Below are 22,170 nucleotides of genomic sequence, written 5' to 3'. Positions count from 1 at the left end.
ATGGCCCCTCCCTTCAGACCGCGAGTTGGAGGAATCGAATTTACAGCTCATGCGGCGACACAAACTTGATGTATCTGACCTCAGTTGCCATTCATTCACATGAGCAACACAAAAGTTTGAATTAACCAAATTTAAGAGAAATGGCAGTACAAATTAAGCGGCTTTAAAGTGCACTGAAAATAGTGCCTGCGAAGCAAAATTTTGAAACGTGTTTGAAATAACCGAAAGTATGAATTATCAGGGTTTGAATTATCGCAAGTCTATTGCATTGTTACAACTTTTTTTTTTTGTTGTTGTTTCAGCAATCTTGCCTCGCCCTTGCATCTGAAACTTTGTATAAGCTGCTTAATTGCTGTAACCAGAAATCTAACCTCTTAGCAATAACAATGCACAAAACACCTCCAGACAGCTGTGCGAGAAAGGGGAACACAAGAGTCTTAGGTTATAACAAACTACAACTAGAATGCTGACAACTCTGATAACAGACCTAGTAAACCTGAAAGAAGGCCCCTCATGCAATAAACTACACACAAACCTGCATTGGCCAGTCTGCAAATCACACTGGAGGTCGCCACCTAGGACACCGTGAGGGTTGCAGTTGCATTCCTGGAAAGAGACACCAACACACATATCTTTTTGCATATTCATGCAAATGGCACTGATATGTGTGGAAGACTGTGCTATTGAGATGCACAGTCACAGAGTAAAGAATACGGATGTTGTCACTGGTCTTCGATTTGTGCACTCTCCTTCTCTACATCTCAACAGCATGGTATTGGAAACGTGTTCAAATACACATTCAGGATACAGGTGAGAGACGGTATATGTCTTCTCTATAACAAAGTACAGACTGCTATGAAATATGTTAACGCCTAGCTCTTAATTCAAAACACCATACTGCAGCACGAGGAGCGAAGCAGCTGCTACATGCATAGCAAGAAAAATGCTCTTGCAACTCAACTGTCAAAGAATCAGTGGCCTGAATCATATCAACTACCATGCCAAACACTTCAGCCAAGAGTTCTTTCTGCTTCCTACCAGGAAGACAGCAAGAAAGCTATCCAAGATCTGGAAAAGGGTGTGATATCACTTTTCTTTTTGATGGATTGCTTAGCCTTCCTTTTGTGATGCAATGCACACTAAGCAATGCAATGCACACAAGAACTAAGAACTAATTTGAGAACACATCTCAAATGCCCACAGGCTTGAAACAAGAGATGGAACACATGTACCAAATAGCTAACAATTACTATCACCCTTCCCACACTATACGTGTGTGGTTCTTACTGTCGCAACTATGTGCCTCAGTATGATTCAGTTCTGTCACTGCATAATCCCACAGTTCCGAGTCAGATAGGAAAGCTGCTACCAAACACTTTTTGAAAAAGGTGTCTAGAAATGCAGCTTTGGCCACTTCTGCCTCAAAAGGTTTGCAGTCAAATCAATTTACAAGTGCCTTAAAGGAGTACAGACACCTAACTTCTGGGTGCGTGTTTTCTTGTTTGTAATGATTCATAAGGCATTGTTATATATGGATTACCACCTGGTATTCTCGTACGACCGCTAAATAATTTATAATCACATTTTTTCCTCGAGTGGTTTCGGTTTCGGTTTCAGCAGCCGCATGAGGACTGTGACACCAACGTGTGCTTACAGGTCATATGAGACATGAAAAAACTGCAATATAAATGCTGCTTCCACATTCGTTGTCATTCCGGCTCTTGAGGAAGGCTGGTTTCAGCACTGCGCAGTAAATTAAAACGATTAAGCAGCGATTATATGGACGTTTTTCCATGCCTCACATGACACAAAAGCATTCTTTCATATCACAGCCATTGTTCGGCTGTTGAAACCGAAACAGAAACAGCATGACGGAAAAAGTTCGATTATAAATTATTTAGTGGTCATAGGCAAATATCACATGGTGTTTCATGCGTAGTAGTGTCTTCCGCATCATTGTGGACAAGAAAACATGCCACCAAAATTAGGTGCCTATATTCTTTTAATGAACACCAGCACGCAGTTTAATCTCAGTATGAAATTAGAAGAATCAACTCATAATGCAGTAAAGTGCAAAGAGTGCTTATATTAAGCCTACCCATCGAGTCACCTATAGACTGATACAAGAAGGCAGCAACACTTGCTATTGGGCTAGTAGGTCATCCCTGCACATGAACCAGCACAAAAAGACACGCTTCCGCCCACAATGCTTCCCTCCATGTCGTCCTTCTACTTGTCTGTTGTCTTTTTGCGCTGGTTCATTAACGATCAGGGATGACCTACTAGCCCAATAGCAAGGCTGAAATGCAGCACAGGCTTGGCAGGAAAGTCCTTTGTCCCCTGCCGTGGGAAGTGGGTTTTTCATTGTTCCGTCTAAGGGTGCGGAGGGGTGAAGGAGAGAAGTTGGAGAGAGGGTGCAGGGTCACTGTATGGGGACAAAGGGCCACCTCCTTCCCTTTCCTGCCTAGCCTCAGCTGCAATGCCATAAAAAGTTGTTCCCGAGCGTAGCGTGAGCTCGTAGGTGATTGGCAAGTGACTTCTTGAAATGGAATTAACCGCAATGTCATGACAACTGATCAATTACTGGACGACCTTCTTTGAAAGGTATTTGCTGCTGTCTTCTTGACTTGTATCTTACTATAGTATGCATTGTTATGCTTCGTCAGTGACACACTCGCACACACCTCTGAAACACACGAGCTTTAACGCCAACAATCTTTATTGCACTTCAACCTTTTTCCTGCTGCACCCTCACTTGGAGACCCACTAGCGCCCTCTTGTGACATCGCCTGAAACTAGATCCTCCACCGCTGCACTGTCCTAACCATAGAGTTTCTTACTATTACCTAGAGGAAAAGCTCTATGGTCCTAACTCTATGGAAACTTTATGGTCCTAACAGTACCACCTTATATTCCAAATAAACTGAAAGGAGACAAAAAGTGGCACCATAGTCATTCATTTTATCTTATTTTCCTTTCATGCTGCTTTTTACCCTCTTAAGCATAAACAATCAGACGAACCTCACATCCCACAATGCGAGTGTAGCCGAAGGTGAGGGGCACACAGGTGTCGCACTTTTCACCGGTGACGCGGGGTGGACAGATGCACTGGCCGGTGACTGGGTGGCAGACAGCCGTATTGGGGCAGTCACAAGGCTGGCAGGCTGGGAAGCCAAAGTATCCGGTGCGGCACTGGGAGCAAGTGCGGCCAATGACGTTCTCCTTGCACTGGCACTGGCCTCCAAAGCGCTCGCACTCAAAGGACAGGGAGCCGTCAATGTTGCACTGGCACGGCAGCGCACCGTTGTTATACTCGGTGGTCAGCGAGAACACCGCCTCCTTGCAGAAGTCTATGGAAAGAATACACGACTTTCAACCATTCAATCTAAAAGAATGAATCCATATTTTTTTCTTCAACTTTTTGTTGTCTTTTTGTTTACTACATTTTGCATGAGCACAGAGTCTAGAGAATAAAGATAGCCAACTGTGAGCAAAGCACATACAACTCACGTGCATCAAACAAGAAGCTAAAAAAAATCCAGTCATTTACATTTCAAGTCTACAGAGCCAAAAAGTACTCTTTACCCCTCGTGGAAACGAATAACTGGTCAGTGCATGCCACTCAGTGCATACCAATCGCAAACAAGCAAGTCAAACAGCATTTTGAGGCTTAAAAATGCTATGAAAAAAGAAATGGCTGACCGTTTAGCATTTACAAGCATGAAATATTCTGCCAAAGCACGGTTTTTGCACGTGGAAACCACCCCCACAAGCATGGCTGGACCACATCTTTCTCTCGCTCACATAGCTGGAAGCATGACTGAGGTGTCCACTGACCCAGGGAGACAGTTATGCACTTTTCCTTTTCTTTTGTGACTCTTTCAGAGGCTTCACGTCCATCTTTTGACATTGTCGGGTAGGAGGCTAATAGTGCTTTCGCATTAAAAAACTTTGAATAAGGTAGTACACCATGAACTTAGTTCTCTGTTGTCACATTGTGCTGAACAGTTCTAGTAAACAAACTCCACCTCTCGACACAGTTACTGATGCTACTTTCATAAGCATCAGGTACAAAATATTGTGTGCAACACTTTTCATGCCATCATGTTCATTGTTAACTGGTGCATGCATGCTTAACAGAGATGATGCAATGGGTAACCCCATCTTGATCACCCTAGCTGCACATATTTTGTCCCTTCTTTTTGTACACTTTCTCCCCATGATGCACAACAGGTCAGGTGCCAGCCTCCCTGCTGTTGATCTAGATAAAGGACAACAAAGGACACTTTAATATGAGGTCACATTATACAGGGCCCTACCGCTGGTGTCTGTGCCGATGTGAAAGCTGTTTTGTCCACATTGCTTGATGAATTCCACAGCCTTGTCCAGGGGAAGACGACGCAGCATTGACTTGTCAAACTGGTCCTCTCTAATCAGCATCAAGTGGTCCTGTGCAGCACACAAAAGAACAGTACCACAACTACATCACAGTCTTTCTACACTGCACACACTGTGGGGACTCGCCCAGCCCAGTACTCAAGGGCGTGACTGGTGAAAGCGTGGGGGAAAAAGAGCTTCGTCATATTCAGCCTGGGGAACTCAATGCACACAGACGCTTCGGCACGGGCTCTGCTCTCTACGAGTGGGGGAAAGCCTCAGGGGAATCTATCCTACAAGCCTGTCTCCTCCAGCCTCAGAGCTTCTCTCCTGCCATAGCATGGGCAGACATTCAGTCCTAACACCGCTGGTGCATCAGATGACCTTAATAATATTCCTTAGCATATTATGTTGCTAGCTAGCATTATTGTTGTTGCAGCAATAAATGCCTCTCTGTGTCAGCTCTTGTTGTATTCATTTGTTTCCCACAGAGCATGGCCCACCGTGGTTGGCGTGCCCTCGATAGCACTTGCGACCATGGGCTGGGGTCAGCAGTTTGAAGTGTCAAACAGAAATAAGCGAGGAAAGCGTATTAGTCCCCTATTTAAACCCCACAATGTACACAAGCACACACAAATATGCTGGCGACTAGACTTGTTGCATCGAACAAAACAGTGATTCAGAAATCACTATGTTTGCATTTTCTTGTTTACAAACCAATGTAATATGTGCCATTAGTCTACCTGTACTCTGAAACCAAGCAGCGTGAGGCTGGTAAACTGTTTTCAATCCAAGATAAGTATACTAAATATAAACTGCAAACAATATTTTAAATGTAATGAAATCAGAACTTTAAATTCACTATATCCATATATCCTAAGGCACATTTAGCAAAAAAACAGCAGCAGATTTTTTACCACAACCACTGCACTACTACTGGACACCTGATTCTGCAATACAAGATTTTGACATGGGCAGAAGCATACTGATGATGATTATCTGCAAATGCTGCCACATGCCACCTACCAGCCACACTGACTTCTGGTCTGGCACTTGGAAGCTGAGTGTGAAGTTGTCCATGAGGTCAAAAGCGGTGGCCCCAGTCTGCGGGTTGATCAGCACAGCCCGGCATCCCGATGTCCATGGGCAGTGCTCCAGGGCGAGGCGGGTGTCGTGCTCATGACCTCCACTCTCCAGCATGGCTTCCAGCTCAAAGGCAGGGTGGTCAGGCTAGGCGAGGTTAACATGAATGATGTCATCATCAGGGTGAGTTGGATGACAAGAACCAGCTCTGGAACTATTTAACTAATTAACACCTTCTGAACTGTTATAGTTCCAGTTTCCTAAACTTAATGTAAGTTATTACTAAGAAAACGTATCCATTACTGCAGTCATAAAAAGACAGTTCTTGCAGCCTCTTCATAAATGCTATAAACACTTCAAAATTGCAGCATTTTAGGGTAAAGAATCCATTTCTAAAAGGCCCTGGTACCATATTGTACACAGTACACTTTGCAAAAATGCACAGTGCACTTTCAAGCTCCGACAGTTCTAAACTCAAATGTTATTAAGCTGAACATCAATTTTTGCATAGTCAAAGATGGGCATTTAATTCTAATTTGTGCACCGATTCCATAATCAGAAGCCCAGTCACTTTTTGGGTCAGTAAGTAACAAATAAATAGTTGAAGCTTTTATCATTAAAAAAAGGGAATAATGTTGCTTTAATTTACCAGTGTGCAACACATGAATGATATTGAGGAAATAAAAACCCATTTGGTTTTTTTCACTGTTATTCGTGTACAAATGACAGTGTTATGAGACACAGTGTAACAAAATAAAGGTGCACATACCTGGAAGTAATGGGCAACAAGAACATAGGGGGCCGCTTCTGGCACATCATCACTGAGGGTGATGCTTGGATTTCGATAGTCAAGAAGGACGAGAGAGGTCTCAGCATCCTTGAGGGTGGACGGTGTTTCGGTTGCCACTACAGCATCTTCCGCATTTTCGAATTCAAGCTGCAGATAGAAAACAAATTTAATTGTAATTTAAATTATTGAATTCATCATGTTTTCCTAGACTGGTGAATGCATCGCAAAAACAAGCTATTGTTCCAAGAGCTCAGTTTGCTGCCTTGGTTGTTTTTCCAGACATATACAAATCCTAAAATAGTTGGATGGGCTAAAAGCGGCTAAAAGCGCATTTACTAGGAGCACAGGCCACCACTTCACATGACCATGCGGGTTTGGTGTTCCAACCATCAGTCAGTGAAAGGGGGGAACAGCACAAACATCATGATGCCAATCTTTCTGCATTCTTTTATGCACAGTAGTGCCAACTATGTGCTAACATAGTATTTGCTTTTCGAAGCTGCTTTCAGTGTGCTTTTCATTTTCTTGTTCTCTTCTTGGTAGCAGCACATTTTACAGTACAGCCACATTGTACATTAGCAGCGTCTCAGCACCAGAGGAAGTAATAAAGAACAGAACTGTAGCCACAAAGAGTATGAATTACTGTATTTACTTGCATAATTAACCCACTTTTCTCCAGAAAAGTTTACATGAATTTGGGAGAAGAGTTCATTAAGCGGAAAAAAAAAGTTTAAACAAACTTTTTTGCAAGAGTCAAAACTTAATATACAACTATGCCCGCCCGCCGGCTGGCCCGTGCATCCGTCTGTTCATCTATCACCAACAGAACACTGTTCACTTTAAAAGATGTTTGTTGCATCAATGTGTGATCCAACAATTTTGCGATAGTCGACGGCGCCGGCCAATCACGGCAAGTTAAAGCGAACATGCTGAACACCAGCCCTGAAGGTCAGGTGCGTGTTTTTATGTGATGTTAAAAGAAAACTTGCAATAACACGAATATTTAAACATTAGCTGTGATGCGAGAGGCAGGGATTAGGCATTTTCGCTCCCAATTTTGAGCTCACCAAATCGCTTTGGGGTTTGAAGGTCCTGCTTCCTCCGTAGTATTTCAGTGTCGAGGGCGTTTTATAGCATTTCGGTTTAAACTGCTAGGCTCCTTTTCCTTGCTCGAGTGCTCACCAGCTATCTAAGTACGAATTGGACGCAGCCGAGCATGTAGCAGAGCGCCGAGCAAGACACCGCCTCCGATGCTCCTGTCAAGGGTGCGCAGCGTCTTGGCGCTCTGCCAACCACTGCAGAGGCTCGAAACTGAGGAACGCACCAAGGAAATCTAACACTTAAAAAGAAAAGTTAACTTTCAACAACAAAAGAAAAATGCGGTAGCTCACACACTACGGCATAAGTGCTAAAAAATAACATGTCAATGTTACATCGAATTACTAAAGAGATTGCTTTTAATTCAACGCAAGCAGAGACCAGACATGCAAACACATATTCAAGGCAATAACATTTTTACGAAAGAATTTGAAGTACAATGGGCATGCTACTACAATAACAAAAAAATTTGCAGGGGTTTAGCTCTGCTTAAACCTGGAGTGAAGTGATAGCTACAGCTGGCCAAGTAGAACTTGGTCACGTGACCAACCACGTGACCAATCACGTGATCAGCCACGGCGCCGCGCCGCTGGCAGCTACTCCGCACCACGTGACCAACCACGCTAAAGGCTCAAAATGCTACCGTAATGTAGCTATCACTACAAAATGATATGCTCAGACCTCAGACAACGACTTTGGCAGTTCTGTCATGGTCAGCCACAGTTATTACAGAGAATAATAAAATGTCAGCCTTATAACTTCCTACATTCACTTGCAGTTCATAGGAGAACTGCATGCTTACTGATTGGGTAGCAGCATGCAATATCATGCAAACTCTGCATAATATATTGCCACGTGCCTAACGCACCGCGCGGCCTCCACGCTTAGTCGAAACGGCGACGAAGCGGTGGTTGGCTCTCGAGGTGCTCTGGCTCTGTGACCCGGACCCTGGCTCTCTAATGAAAACCTCTCAGTCTTGGGTTCTCCCCGACGCCTACCTGCACGGCTCCTCAGGTCGTGACAATATTTTATGTTCTTGATAATGATGAGTTGCTTGTCAAATAGATTTTTTTAAGCTACACGAACTTGACTGCAAGTGGCCAGTATTGCCAATAACTAAAAGTGTAAGCAAAGGAGTAGTTACTCTTTTACTTGCTTACGTCTTTATAAAAGATGCAATTACTTACTCCTTTGTAAACCAAAGGAGTAAGCGAGAAAATAAGTAAGAAGTAGTAAAATGCCCACCTTAGCGGCGGGGGAGAAGGCAGGGAAAGGCAGGCCTTGGCACTCTCCCTGTCGCAGAACGCACTCCTCGCCGGGAATCAAGTAGTCGGTGTGCCACTGTAAAGCAGGCACGGCCACTATTCTTTCCACAGCAAGCTCGCTGTTGGAGTCTTCACCAAGGTCGATGGTGACACGGACAGGGTTGTCCTTCAGCTCAAACTCCAGCACACGGTTCACATGGTCTACAACAACCTGCACACATAATGATGTGGCCACAAGCTGTGACATACACCATCACTTGCATCATACCAGGCCACGACATACACCATCATGGCTGACTCGCATCATGCCAAATGTCACATGCTTAAAAACTGCTGCAGCTGCTGGACATGCCCCAACTGTGATGTCATTTGCATACCGCTTTCAGTTTTATGGGATTACACAGAAGCAAAACATTGAAGGCAGTGACCTATGTAGCTGTCAATTTGTACCACTGTCTGGTGAACAGCTGTTTACACGTCATGACTGTACATCTGCCTTGACAGCATGCTTCAACAAATCAGCGTACACTCAGGAGTAAGGACCGCATTATGTGGGCATATCTTTCAAGGCTCGTTTTTGAAAACATCCACCATCTAAAATTTACTGTACATGCCAGCAATGAAAAAACAATTCAATATTCTTGCAGCAGACTGAATGTGCAGCTTAAATATGACATGCATGCAACAATGCCAAATCACACGCTGCACCTCTCGCTCTGAGGTTGCATGTGGCTACATGACCTGCATGCTGCACAAGCTTTTATGCCAGGTGTTTCAGAGGCTGGCTGCTACACAAGTAAACAAAACCTTGACAATGATGGCACAGAAAATCAGGCCTGGTTATGGAAGTGAGCATCTGCTTGTGGGGGGAGGAAGTGGTACTAGCATACCTGTCGGCAGACCATGTTGTACTTGCAGCGATGCAGGTTAACCTTGCCAGTGGCCAGGGCATCAGAGGTGGAAAGGCTTACATCCGCTGGCCGGGAGTCGTTGCTGTTGAGTGAGTGGTAGAAGAGCAGGAACACGTATCGCCCTGGAGTGGGAGCCCTCAGTTCCACTGTCATGGCATGCTCATCTTCAGTCAGGTGTGCCATTGGGCCACTGCGGAGCTCCTGTAAGAAGAAAAATTTTCCTTTCTTCAGTTGATGCTCAGCGGTACTATAATGCGAGTTGTAGTTAGCTTCATAAATATAAGTAGTAGTGGCCGAGTTGGAAGTGAAGCACACAACGAAGGGTATGCAGATTTGCGGTATTTGTAGTTATGATGCACATAACTTCCAAAGGTTCATACAGGACACTAATAAAGTGTACTTTGAAGACAGCACTAACGAGTTTTTCTGCAAACTTATTCCTCATTTACAGATTCCTTGGCCTGAGCTCCTACCTCCTCGGATGTAAAATTTAGTACAGTTAGTGTTACTAAAATGATGCAATGCACCAAAGCATGTCTCAGACTAGATCGATCCAAGACACCTGAGCATAGGAGAGTTTTGCAGCACTTGACGACAGTAGTCAGAATAAGCTAAAACTCACGTCCAAGGTGATCTGATCATCTAGGAGCTTGACTGGGTTCTGCAGACCTTCCACTTCAACGTAGCCAGCCTGTGCTGCCGAGACAGGGGCTGCTCCATCAGGGAGTGTAGGGTACCGCAACTGAAGGCATGCCACATCAGGCACCTGTCCTCGGATGCAAGGCTGCTTCACCTCCTCTTGGAGCAAGGTAGCCTCATAAAAGGCCTCTGGCAAAAGCACTATGTAGTCCTGTGCGAAAAAAGAAGTTTGTGGTCATTTCACTGTCGTGCACATTTGCATCATCGGTATGATAACAGAAAATCGTGATATGCGTGTTTTTTGCCTGCAGCTGGTATCTTTGCACTTCTACAGTTTCATTAGTCACAGGGTTAATTGGGGGCCAATAGTAAAAGCCTTTTCCCTGCAGTTGATGTCATTAGGATGCTACTGCTAATGATGAAATTCACGGTTCGACGGGATCTCGTCTGGCGAGAGAAAATTGTGTAAGTCGTTTTGTGCAAGTTTTGGCAAGTGTACATTTTTTCACCAGTAGCTGTTGATTGTGGTGGCAGTGACCTTTATTGGTCATGTTGCTCATAAATAAGCATAAGTGACATAGGAATTAAACGCATGGTTCTGAGCTCAAAGTGCACTGACGCATGACCTTGTGGAATTCAAAAGGTGTGCTCTGCCTGTGTGTGGTTGTTTCAGTGCCCTAATTTGGGCACCGACTTACACATCCTCAGATTCCCAATGCACAGAATGCAAGTAAAATTACATTGCCTAACCATGTTCATTTACTTTTGATATGACCAGTACATTGCCAATGAGCATTTTCAGACCACTGTAATGATACAGACAGTGGGACAAAGGAAAGGAAAAAAGAACACAAATCACAATGGTCACAAAGCTCATTTTAGCCTCATTTTTTAAGCTTAAAACGTGTTAGGAATCTAAAATTATGCCACGCATGAAAACAAAAACATAAAAATGAGAAACCAAGATTTGTTTCATAAACATCGAAAACATATACCACTAGCCAAGTAGCTTGCAATGTAACAACATGGCATGTGCACAGGATAGCAAGAAATGAGAGGAACACATCTGCTGTGTCACAAAAATATGTTCTTCCGTGAGAACACTTCAGTACAGTCACTCTTACTTCTGAGCGCTGAATATGTATTGGCATTCAAAAGATGCCAAATCTATGCTAATAAGTTCAGTTACCCTATTCATGTCAATTTTCAGAACTTAATTCTCACTTGGAAGCTGGATGGGGACATGCTTTAAGTGAATTGCAACGGGGTAGGTAAAAACCTGTGGGTGGCAAGAAGAAATGGAAGAGATATCAGCTGTACCAGTTATGGCAAATCCCTTCCTGAACAAATATGCCAATGCATATGGAAGGCTATGAATAGAAGGTGGACTGAAGGCTTATTCGTGTGGTAATTGCCTTAATTGAAAAATGAAGGAAGCATAAAAGCATGTAATATAAAGGAAGCTTCCTTTTCTGCCTCTTGGTTCCAAATAACAATGTCAGCCCTGCAGTAAACGACAGCTCAACCAAGAAGAGGCATACCATGAACACAGGTTTCTGTGCCTTGATGGACAGGGTCCAGCGGCCAGGGTTGAGCACGAATGGCAGAGCAGTGACACCGTCGGGGCCCACTACAGCCTGAAAACGGGGCTCCCTGCTGGGCGGCAGGATGAGGATCTCGCTCTGCTTGGTCTCTGCACAAATGGGGACAGCGTGAGAGCACAAATTGTTTGCTATCTCTATGCACCATGACTAACTGCTGGTCAGTGGCAATATGCTACTCGGCGGGCACACGCAACATGCGCATGTTCATCTGAAGGCATTACAGCATTATGCAGTTGAGCAAGTCAGATACGCAGCGAGTTTTGTCAACCACAGGAGTTGATGTCTGGTTCCAATAAAATTTGTGTATGAGCATTTATTTAAAAGCTAAGTCTAACACTCTACGTTAAGACAGTTGTCATAAACTCTTCATAATTAATGTTATTCTAAAATGGATATTACTGGCCTCTACTCGATAAAGAAAGAAACATCCACTTTTTTTGAGCGCATTCGTCTCGTTTAGAAAGAATGGGACAGAGATGTACTTGAGCATTTTTTGCTATTTAAAAGCCTTCCACCGGAACCAGCCTTCAAAGTTACTATGTATTCAAATCTCCACAGAAAGACAGCCGTGCACCCCCCAACTTACCTCCGTAAGCGTCGGGTGTGAAAGTGATGTTGGAGTACATGTTGTCCCCATTGAGGCTGACATAGCGAGCGATGACCTGGTAAAGCCCTGGCTTCTGGATGTGCAGGTCAAGCAGAATCTCTGTCTGGAAAGAAAAACCGTCTCACTGAGTGAGTGCCGCCAGACTGATAACATTGGCAGGCAGGCGCACTGAGTGCACTTGTTCTCCTCTGAATGCAAGCTGATGCAACCTGTTCCAAATGAAGAGGCAAGCCTGCCTGGCCTAGCTATTCCAAACAAGAAGAAAAAGTTGTCTCGTACGAGACACGTGTTTCAAGAGCCATCCCATTTGTTTCACCTTAAATGACAAAACAAAGTAAAGCTGTTTGGCTAGTTGCCAAGCACCGCACTTCAGAGCAGATGTTTAAAATAAATCAACGCAGCAGTTTTGGTGAATTAATTTGAAAAACGTATGTGACAAGGTTTTTACAATACAGCGTTAGAAAGCAAAGACAACATAGATGAGACCAGAAATGAGCACTGCGTCATGCTGCCCTCGTTTTTTGCACTGTGTTGTCACAGCAGAGCACTAATTAGCCCGTTCACTCACACTTGTACGTGACAGGAGTTCCCTCAGCAGAAAAGGGAGTACAGAACACATTCGCTTTGAAAAATTCCCAAGCAGAATGCAGGAATGTAGCAAATTTTCACCTTATTTTTAACAACGTGGTTAAAACCAAGAGGCTGAAAAAGGTTTGCTGATTGCGGCTGATTTATAGCAGCCAGTCAAAAACTATCGTGAAAAGAAATTATTTCAATATATTGAATATAAATACCTGTATTCAACCTCAGAAAATATAAATTTGCCCATCATGCAAAATATATCTGCAGTCACTAGTCACCCCCATTATGCCTCATACTCGGCGTCACTGTTGCATGAATGAGTTGGGTAAGGGGCAGTCACCTGGATGTTTGAAAAGATGGCATATCCCCTCCATGAGAAGCCTGGGAACAGCGCTTCATCAAAGTCAAAGCGGGCATTGACGCCGCTGGGCGTGTGCCCGTCCTCAACTTCATACTTGTGCTGGTGCAGGGTGGCGAAGTAGTGCGCCTGCAGGGGCTCTGAACAGCGACGCCCTGTTATCCGTGGCCGGCAGGGACACTGTCCGTAACGCTGATCACATGTGCTGCCCACCGAACCACCCACATCACATCCGCAGTCTGCAAGGCATTGATGCAACACGAGGCACTGTTTTTCAACTTGGCACAGATATCAAAGACAGCTGCACTAGTGTGCCAATAGAATCAATCGTTACAGTGCTCGCTCTGATACAGTTAGCCAAATAAAGTATTCACTTAATGGGGGACATATAACTTTCAACACCAACTTTTACATTTTTTGAAAGGATTTTGCTAAGGCTTTTTCTCTGTATTAGTAATCCTTTCAAACCAATGTGCATATAGAATTTCAGAATTATATCAAAACTTTCATTTACACAATTTTATTTCTTCCACAGCTTGTGAAATACCTGCAGATTAGGCAAAAAGACTGGTTCAATATTCACTGCTTTCTGAATGCATGCTACACGTGTTATATTTTTTTCCCACGACTCAGTTTTCTTTGTTTTCATTTTTTACAAAGAAGTTGGCATAGACATGTCTAAACTGTAAACAATGTGTCACACCTAAAAAGTATAATTCATCAAAATCAAAAAGTAAGAATGTTATCACACAGAGCGTCATCATACTCATCATCATCAGCCTTACTACACCCACTGCAGGGCAAAGGCCTCTCCCATGTCTCTCCAATTAACCCTGTCCTTTGCCAGCTGCATCCGCCCTCTGCCTGCAAACTTCTTAATCTCATCCACCCACTTAACCTTCTACCGCCCCCTGCTACACTTACTTTCTCTTGGAATCACACAGAGCAGAGTTCTGCAAGTGCAACAAAACAAATGGGATCAATGTAGATAAAAAAGTCATGACGAAATCTGTTGCACAAGGTGTGCATCTAGTCAGAATACCAGAACAGAGAATAATGACAATCTTTAAAGGATTTCCCCAATATGCAGTGCCACCGCAGTGCATGAAAATTTTTCTCGAGTACCTCCAGGTGGATTTCAGCAATGAAACTTTGGGATAGCATAGAAAATGATGCATTCAAGCAGATATAGTGATTTAAAGAAAAAAACATTTTTGGCCATTTTTCGCAATTTGAAAGCTAAGCCCTTCTTAAGAGTTAGAAACATGCAAAGCAAGGTCCAGAATGCACCTGATCAGATTTTGTAGTACCCAATGGAACTCTGCACGGGAATGAGCTATTGTTGCCCCAGGCAGCCAGCATTTCATAAAACTGAAAACTTTGGATACTTACGTTTGGACAGACACTGCTTATAGGTGAACCAAGAGACCGTATCAAATAAAGCTTATTCTTAGGAGGCAAAAGATAAAAGTATGGCAGCTTTAAATGGGGAGGCACGAGAACAACAGTTGCACTGATTCACTGATGCTTCATCATTGTGACATATAATGTTATGGGTCAAAACATAACTGCATGCACCTTCTTTAGAATAACCCACATAGTTACATAGGTAGTACATATGCAGTCTGCAGCAATTCATTCAGTGATGGCATGGGTAAGTAAAACTCAGTGTCAGCTGCATTATTGCTAGAGGACATGAGTGCAATGACAGCTATTGCTACATAAAATGACAGGTGTACCATTAAAAGACACAAAATGGGTGGAGTGCGCTAGGGAACAAACCCGGCTAAAATGCAGAAAACGAAATAATCATGGGGAGGGCATGCAATGCTAAGGAGAGTGATAATCAATGGTCATTAAAGGTAATAGGCTGATTTCCAGGAGAAGGCAAGCATAGCAAGGGGCAGCAGGCAGTCAGGTGGGTGGATGAGAATAGGACGCTTGCTCAAATAGGGTGGCTGCAGCTTGGGTTTAATCAGATATCAGTGGGAGAGGCCTTTGTCCTGCAGTGGGCATTGCCAGGCTGATGATGACAGTGGCCAGGTATTCGAGAGCACAACTACAGCCAAGGCTTGTCGCTAAAGGTAAGTCTCAAGGCCACCGGCAAGATTTGCTGAGGAAGGAAGCCAGAATTTAGCGATTACTGTATGCCCATGTGGTGAACCCTATGAAGCATTGCAATACATGATGCAGTACTACCTTGGCATCCCAGGAGGTTGTCCTCACGCAGCATGAAGGTGCCATCTATGCAGGCTGTGCACTGTCGTTGCCCAACATTTGGCTTGCAGAGGCACTGGCCAGTTTGTCCGTCACACACTCCAAGCCCACCCAGGGTGCCAGGGATGTGACACTCGCACTCTGCAACAAAGTGCCCAAACTCTCAGCAAAACAGCACTACTCTTTCACAGCATCCTGCAAAGGCTTACAGCTGAACAGTTTCTCAGCACTACAATATTAAATGTTGCTAAATGGCACAGCTGCTCTGAGAAACCTATGCACACCATATTGTGCACAGACGTTGCATTCACCCCATCTTACCTCTGTGTCCTGCATGTTATGCAGACCAAACACACTAACTTTGGCACTCTTTGCCCAAGCTGCCATTAAAATCCACATCATCACTATGAAACCTTTCTGCACCATTCTTTTTCCTTTTTTACTGTAGCCAGGCTTATATACAGAAAACGATATATTTTGCTTTACCAAATAAACTTTAATAGTCTGTGCTCTATTAGTTACTAACACCATAACGGACACTTTTTTTTTTAGAAACTACTAGTACTAAAATGGTCATTAAGTACCCGTGCTGTCATCTGTCGGCAAACCAAATAAATGCTTTGGACGAGCCCTATTCACCTTAAACTGGACCCAGAGTGCTAAAAACACATGACAAGCTGAACTCATCAAGAGCCTGATATGACAGCTGGCTTACAACGGGCCTGGCTCATCCAAGCTTCCTTAGGGGGTTAAGTTAGCATTCATTAGTTAGGTTACTAGAATCCCTCTAAGGCTTGCCGCAGCTTTCTCATAATCTTATCGCTGTGTTTTGGTCAAAACAACTCAATTCAAAACAATAGCGTTCAATACAGCAGTACGCATTAATTAAAGATGATTGTTAAAGCAATAATAAACCTGTATTTTTCTGTTTCAAATGCTTGTTTCTGAAAAATTGATTCCTAATTACTTACACTAGAATTTACAGTCAGCTCACATACACTCACAAACACCGTAGGAGTGTGCAAATATTCAAAATTTCGAATACAAATCAAATATGTTTGTTATCTGGTTCATATTAGATTCGAGAAATTGATATTCAAAAATTTCCGAATATTAGGCTGCGATGGAATACTGTGCCGACTTTCCTAAATCCGACCGTGGCAAAACCACAATGTTTGGGCAAATCATCTCAAAATCCAGGAAAACAGTACAAAGGCATCCTCTTTGCTTTCTTCTAAATCATTTATCACTTAGAATGGTTACTCTCGGATGCTGGTAGGCTTTGATCTCGTGTGAAATTCCGCAAGTGGGCTTTCCCACATATTACATGACGAGTACCGAACGACTGCAATGCAAAAGTGCACAGATTTTAGTTTGGCCATCCATAGACTGAGCACACCCAGGAATCTAAAGAAAATATTGTCCACCACACATCTACAAGCAGGAGGAATGAAGAAAAAGCTGTAGTACCAGATTTCTTGATTAGTTATGCCACAGCGTAGCACAGCACAATTCTAAATATTTTCAGTCATATGTTTGTAACGTGTTTCCTATCACGCGCACTGAAGTAATGCTTCTCACATGCAATTACTCTACTTGGCTTATTTGGCCTCAGATATGACGCAGGCGATCGATGCATGCTCGTGTAAGTCTGTAATTTGTCAGCTGTGCAAAACGCCCTTTTATCGCCAATAACAATAACAGGCTCACCTTCACAGCCCTGAGGGTTAGCAGGCTTGAGGCTCCAGTAGAGCGGCCGACACTGGTCACAGATGCGACCAGTGACACGCTCCTTGCACTCGCACAGCTCTCCACTGGTCAGGCTGCCACAGCCGCCAAAAGTGGGCAGGATACCAGCAGGGTTGCAGTTGCAGCCTGTTTGCAAGTCACGAGGAAACACCTATCTGAGTAAACAAAAGCTGAATTTCTCGCCTTCGTACACAGCTGCGCTCTAGCAACATTTTGAACTTGGCCAGAGCAAGAAATAATTTATGACCCAGCAATCTTCACTTCAACGTTATAGAAAATCGATTTGAGGAGACTACAGCTGTTGTGAAGAAAACAGCCAAACATAATTTTTTTTCTCTTTGCAGGGCAAACTTGTGTTTCCTAAATAAAGAACAAAATTTTTTTAGTACAAGTGATAAGCACTGTTGGCAGGTGAATGTCAACAAGGTTAGCCACAGGCTTCAGCAGGCACCTGTTTTGTGGAACAAGTGACAAGTATCATAGAAGTTTCAAAATATAGTGCTCCGAGCATATTTGTGAACTTTCACTTTGATATAACGGGCATACCCTCCGTTGAAAAGCATCAAAACACCCAGCAACTACTATGCACACAGCAGGAAACAAACAGCCATGCATGTAGCACCAAGTATTGCTGCCTAGTGCACTATGGGCAATGAACAGGTTACATGTGACGAATCGGACTTTAGAGATGAAACAGAAGTAAAGCACTGCTATAACTAAAACATACCATGAACACTTCCACACAATTAGTAATTGTTTTGCAACAAAATTCCAATACTTTACATAGCAGAAGATGCATAGATTAGTGGAAGGGTACAATAGAACATGGCACAAGTTAATGGCTAAATATATGTATGAATTAAATCCATACCTTCACAAAGAGGGTAATTGTAGAAGCCTTTCTTGCAGCTGTTGCATTTCTCCCCATCAAAGCTTGGCTTGCAGAAGCAAATGCCATCGTTGCCACAGGAGATGCCAACAGCACCGTAAGGGTCACAGTCACAGGCTAAGGGAGAGACAAGAACGCAGGAGGCTCACGTTGTGAGTCTTCTTTGTTCCACTGAAAAACTGCTTAGATCATTCAATCACGTGTCTTTAACACTGAAAAACTTCCTGGGTACCCTAGCAGTATTACAACCTAGAGTAAGTGGCATGAAAGATCAAAGTGAAAACTGAAGGTACTCCCAAACTGTCATGTCTGCCATCTATCTTTTGCCTCCTTGCTCTATGTCATGTTGTCAGCAGTAGTGAATATGTAGTATCGGCAAGAAATGAAATGCAAACAAAACAACTGAACCACGAACATTAAATGAGAAGCTCTTAGCAGGAGCCTACAAACTTAGCGGAGAGTAATTTCACTTCAAAGATATGAAGACTGTCCTTCAGAAGTGTTAAACAATCTCACATGTATTTCCTCTCGAGCATCTAATATGTTGATATTTCTGTCTTGGCACTTCAGTTCTCTTGTTCGCATTTTATTCACTGCTTATAGTACTTCATGAGGGCACCCCGATAATGTAACTGCAGCTCAGCAATGGAAGCACATTACAGGCATTGCATTGTTATGCAATATAAAATTTTTAAAAATGGCTAAATCTATATCAGAAAGGAGAGAAATGACTGATTGACTAAAGTCAGGTACAAATCAAGAACGAAGCACTCTTCCCCATCAAAGGACCTCCTTCCAGCTAATGGCGTCAGTCGATTCTCATCAGCCTGCTAGCGTGACAATGCAGGGAGTGGGCAATGAAAGGGGACAATTTCCTCCTTTCATGGTTGGGGATAGTCCCCTACTTGCAATGTCATGCCGCTCCTTGCATTGTTGCGTTAGCAGGTTCATGAGAATTGGCCGACGCCATTAGCTGGAAGGCGGCCCTTTGTTAGGGAACAGTTCATAGAGCGCATACATTAACTTCATAGCCGCGCATCACGAGCCCCATGAGCTGTCACTTGTCGCCAGGTCTTCGACTCATTCAAAACTATTGACAAACTTTGCAGTTTCGGATCAACTTCAGGGATAGATCAACGGTGTTAATGGTGCCATCTGTGGCAAATTTTGAAAGGTAACAGCAATTCCTTTGCAGTCCAACCCATTTATAGTTCAGTGAGTAATGCTTGACGCCACAGCGAGGCCTGCACGATGCAAGTCAGGGCTCAGCATGATCCTTTCATCTATTCTAGTCATTGCGTCTCAGAAAAGGAGGAGTTGGACTATTAAGGCAAGCCCTGTAACTATGTGACAGACGTCCGTGTTAGGGTGTTGGCACAATTTGCAACCCAGATGACAGTCCCTTGGTGCATGAGGAAATGCAGGAATAAGTTCAGGGGAGGCCACCCACCGCCCAATCAACGAGTCGTCAAGTGTGATTGTTTGCAGCCGTATTCCTCAGGTGTCTGCAGTGTGCAGAAGCCCAGATGAGTGTAATGAGCCGATTCAGTGGTAAAGCATTGTTCAGAGCATAATGTGCTGGTGTGTGAACTCACTGTTTGACAAAATTTTGAATGGCTGATCTAGAATCCAAGATTAATGTATTCTACATTTGTTTGAATAATGGCTAAGGCTATAGCTGCTTCTTTAGCCTCGACAGGATGTTGAACTCGATGGTATATAAGCTGAGGTGACAGAATATTCCGCAGCATCTGCAAAAATGTGTTTTCTAGGAGGCCCGCAGTAAGTGCCTATGATAGAAATACATTTTTTTCTATATCTCAATGTGTTTTTATGTTATTAATTTGCTGCAAATTTACTGAAACTTTTATGTCGAATTACGCGTTACATATCAAAGGCTTAGGCGTTTTTTTTTGCGAGTTCAATATATGTGGGTTCGACTGTACCGCAAGTAAAACTTGGGTTCTACTGCTAGGTTTGGTTTGGTTTATGGGGCTTAACGTCTCAAAGCGACTCAGGCTATGAGGGACGCCGTAGTGAAGGGCTCCGGAAATTTCGACCACCTGGGGTCCTTTAATGTGCACTGACATCGCACAGTACACGGGCCTCTAGAATTTCACCTTCATAGAAATTCCATCGCCGCGGCCGGGATGGAACCCGCGTCTTTCGGGTCAGCAGCCGAGCGTCGTAACTACTGAGCCACCGTGGCGGGTGGTTCTACTGCTAGGTTACAGGATTAAGCCTTACTGCATCAGCATAACTACCAAACTTACTGAACATACCTCGAAGTATAGTTTGTGGAAGATGTTTTTTTTAATGTATTTGCGCAGTAAAGAATTATGAGAGCATTAATTGTTACATTATATATAATATCTAGTTGTTAACTTCACTTTTATAAGCTAGGTCTCGACCAGACCCCACTGAGGTGGGTGCGGCATTCGAGTCAACAATGTGCTCTTATCCACATGACAAGGTAGCATTATCAAATCAAGTTCATTTTGGCTTGCTGGATATCTAACAGGCACTTACGTTTGCATTCAGGATAGGAAAAATACCCAGGGGCACACTGGTCACACTGAGGTCTTGTGAAACTGGCCAGACAGGGGCATTTGCCCGAGGCATCACACACCTGGCTGTGGGAGCCCTTGGGGTCACACTCGCAGGCTGCATAAATGCACAAAATCCAAGTGTCTGACTTCAAGAAATGTGCGCAGCAGGTTGGTGTGGCACACTAAGAGAACAGTAGCTGCAGAATGCATTTACCACCAGTGCTGATCACTGTTGATTAGACATAATCTCTTCCTTCTTTACAGCTTTGTCCCACTCTCATATGGAGTCACTAATTTTGATGAGAGCCCTCTCCATGTCACTCTTAGATCTTTAGATCTTTCTTCATACTGTCTTCATTACATTGCAATAATTGAGAACTATTCTTGTTAAAACACAGGATATTCAACATGGTTATCAAGGCAAAAATGCAACAGGCTATTGGCAGTAGTCAAGGTGGGGGCTCCAGCTTTTAGCACCTAGTTGTTACATCTTCATTCATGAAAAACAAGGCTGAAGTATCAATGAATCATGGTCACAGGTGGTTTACAAGCAACAACTTGAAATGTCAGTCAAGGTAGCTAAATACTTAATGATTGTTGCTGACGTTCGTGGCATGACAGTGAACACTTCTATTTACCTACTCAGTCTGAATTAACTAAGCATGAGCCTTCACATTTGCACAGCTGGACAGCACCCACACAAACACCTCGGCCTGAGTACATCAGCACACTCACGGATGCAGTTGGGGAAGCCATAGTATCCTGGGGCACACTGGTCGCACCGGGCTCCTCCATACTCCGGTTTGCACATGCACTGGCCCGTCTGGTTGTTACAGACTTCATCCAGAGTGCCCGTGGTGTCACAGGCACAAACTGAAAAAGGCCATCACACACGCACATCTCAACGTAGTTTGCAAAATTTGTAGCCCTACTCAGTCATGTGGTTGAAACCACAAGTGGCAAAGTACGGTTGAGGAATATATTTGTACAGTGCAAACTTTTCCAAAAATCTCACTCCTCTTGTTTCTGCCATAGAGGTATGCACCCAAGGTATTCATGCCTTAATATATATAACCATGTGACATGCTCAAAATCTGATTTCTATCAATTACACCTTGAAAAATTCAGTGAAGAAAATCCTATATCTGTACTAAAACAGCCTAACATGGTACTGCAACCATGCAAAGTACACAAAAACAAAGGCACAGCACTGTATCAGAAAATAAATTTTCTTTTTTCTGTGTTGCTATTTTTATAATGCAGAATGATGCATTGCTGCTGGCCTTTACTGAGGACAACCTAATATGACAGTAAATGAGAACTGTCTTAGTGTGCGCCTTTACAAGTATTGGTAATCAGAATTGTACATTTACCTCTTTGTAGATACACACTGTATGATTCTTCTAAAACTTTTACCCTAAGCCACAAAGTCCAGTATGGCTTAAAGGCATT

At 43.5% G+C, this 22,170-nt stretch overlaps 1 protein-coding gene across 1 annotated transcript in view; it reads right to left on the bottom strand.

Moving 5' to 3' along the window:
- Positions 1 to 22,170, bottom strand: part of LanA (laminin subunit alpha) — a 103,090-nt gene that overhangs the window by 57,436 nt on the left and 23,484 nt on the right. Inside the window, exons 11-26 of the mRNA XM_077639930.1 lie at positions 21,454 to 21,591; positions 20,699 to 20,833; positions 18,152 to 18,286; positions 17,242 to 17,406; positions 15,514 to 15,672; positions 13,297 to 13,553; positions 12,354 to 12,477; positions 11,705 to 11,856; positions 10,147 to 10,374; positions 9,504 to 9,725; positions 8,594 to 8,824; positions 6,230 to 6,397; positions 5,404 to 5,607; positions 4,320 to 4,449; positions 3,022 to 3,350; positions 536 to 606 (exon numbers count right to left, since the gene is read on the bottom strand). Coding sequence (XP_077496056.1) covers positions 536 to 606; positions 3,022 to 3,350; positions 4,320 to 4,449; positions 5,404 to 5,607; positions 6,230 to 6,397; positions 8,594 to 8,824; positions 9,504 to 9,725; positions 10,147 to 10,374; positions 11,705 to 11,856; positions 12,354 to 12,477; positions 13,297 to 13,553; positions 15,514 to 15,672; positions 17,242 to 17,406; positions 18,152 to 18,286; positions 20,699 to 20,833; positions 21,454 to 21,591 — 2,848 coding nt within the window. The remainder of the gene's footprint in view (positions 1 to 535; positions 607 to 3,021; positions 3,351 to 4,319; positions 4,450 to 5,403; positions 5,608 to 6,229; positions 6,398 to 8,593; positions 8,825 to 9,503; positions 9,726 to 10,146; positions 10,375 to 11,704; positions 11,857 to 12,353; positions 12,478 to 13,296; positions 13,554 to 15,513; positions 15,673 to 17,241; positions 17,407 to 18,151; positions 18,287 to 20,698; positions 20,834 to 21,453; positions 21,592 to 22,170) is intronic.

This window comes from Amblyomma americanum, chromosome 10 (genome assembly GCF_052857255.1).
Source record: "Amblyomma americanum isolate KBUSLIRL-KWMA chromosome 10, ASM5285725v1, whole genome shotgun sequence".
Lineage (NCBI taxonomy): Eukaryota > Metazoa > Arthropoda > Arachnida > Ixodida > Ixodidae > Amblyomma > Amblyomma americanum.
The sequence above is the reverse complement of the archived record's forward strand: the minus strand, read 5'-3'. Positions and strand labels throughout refer to the sequence as shown.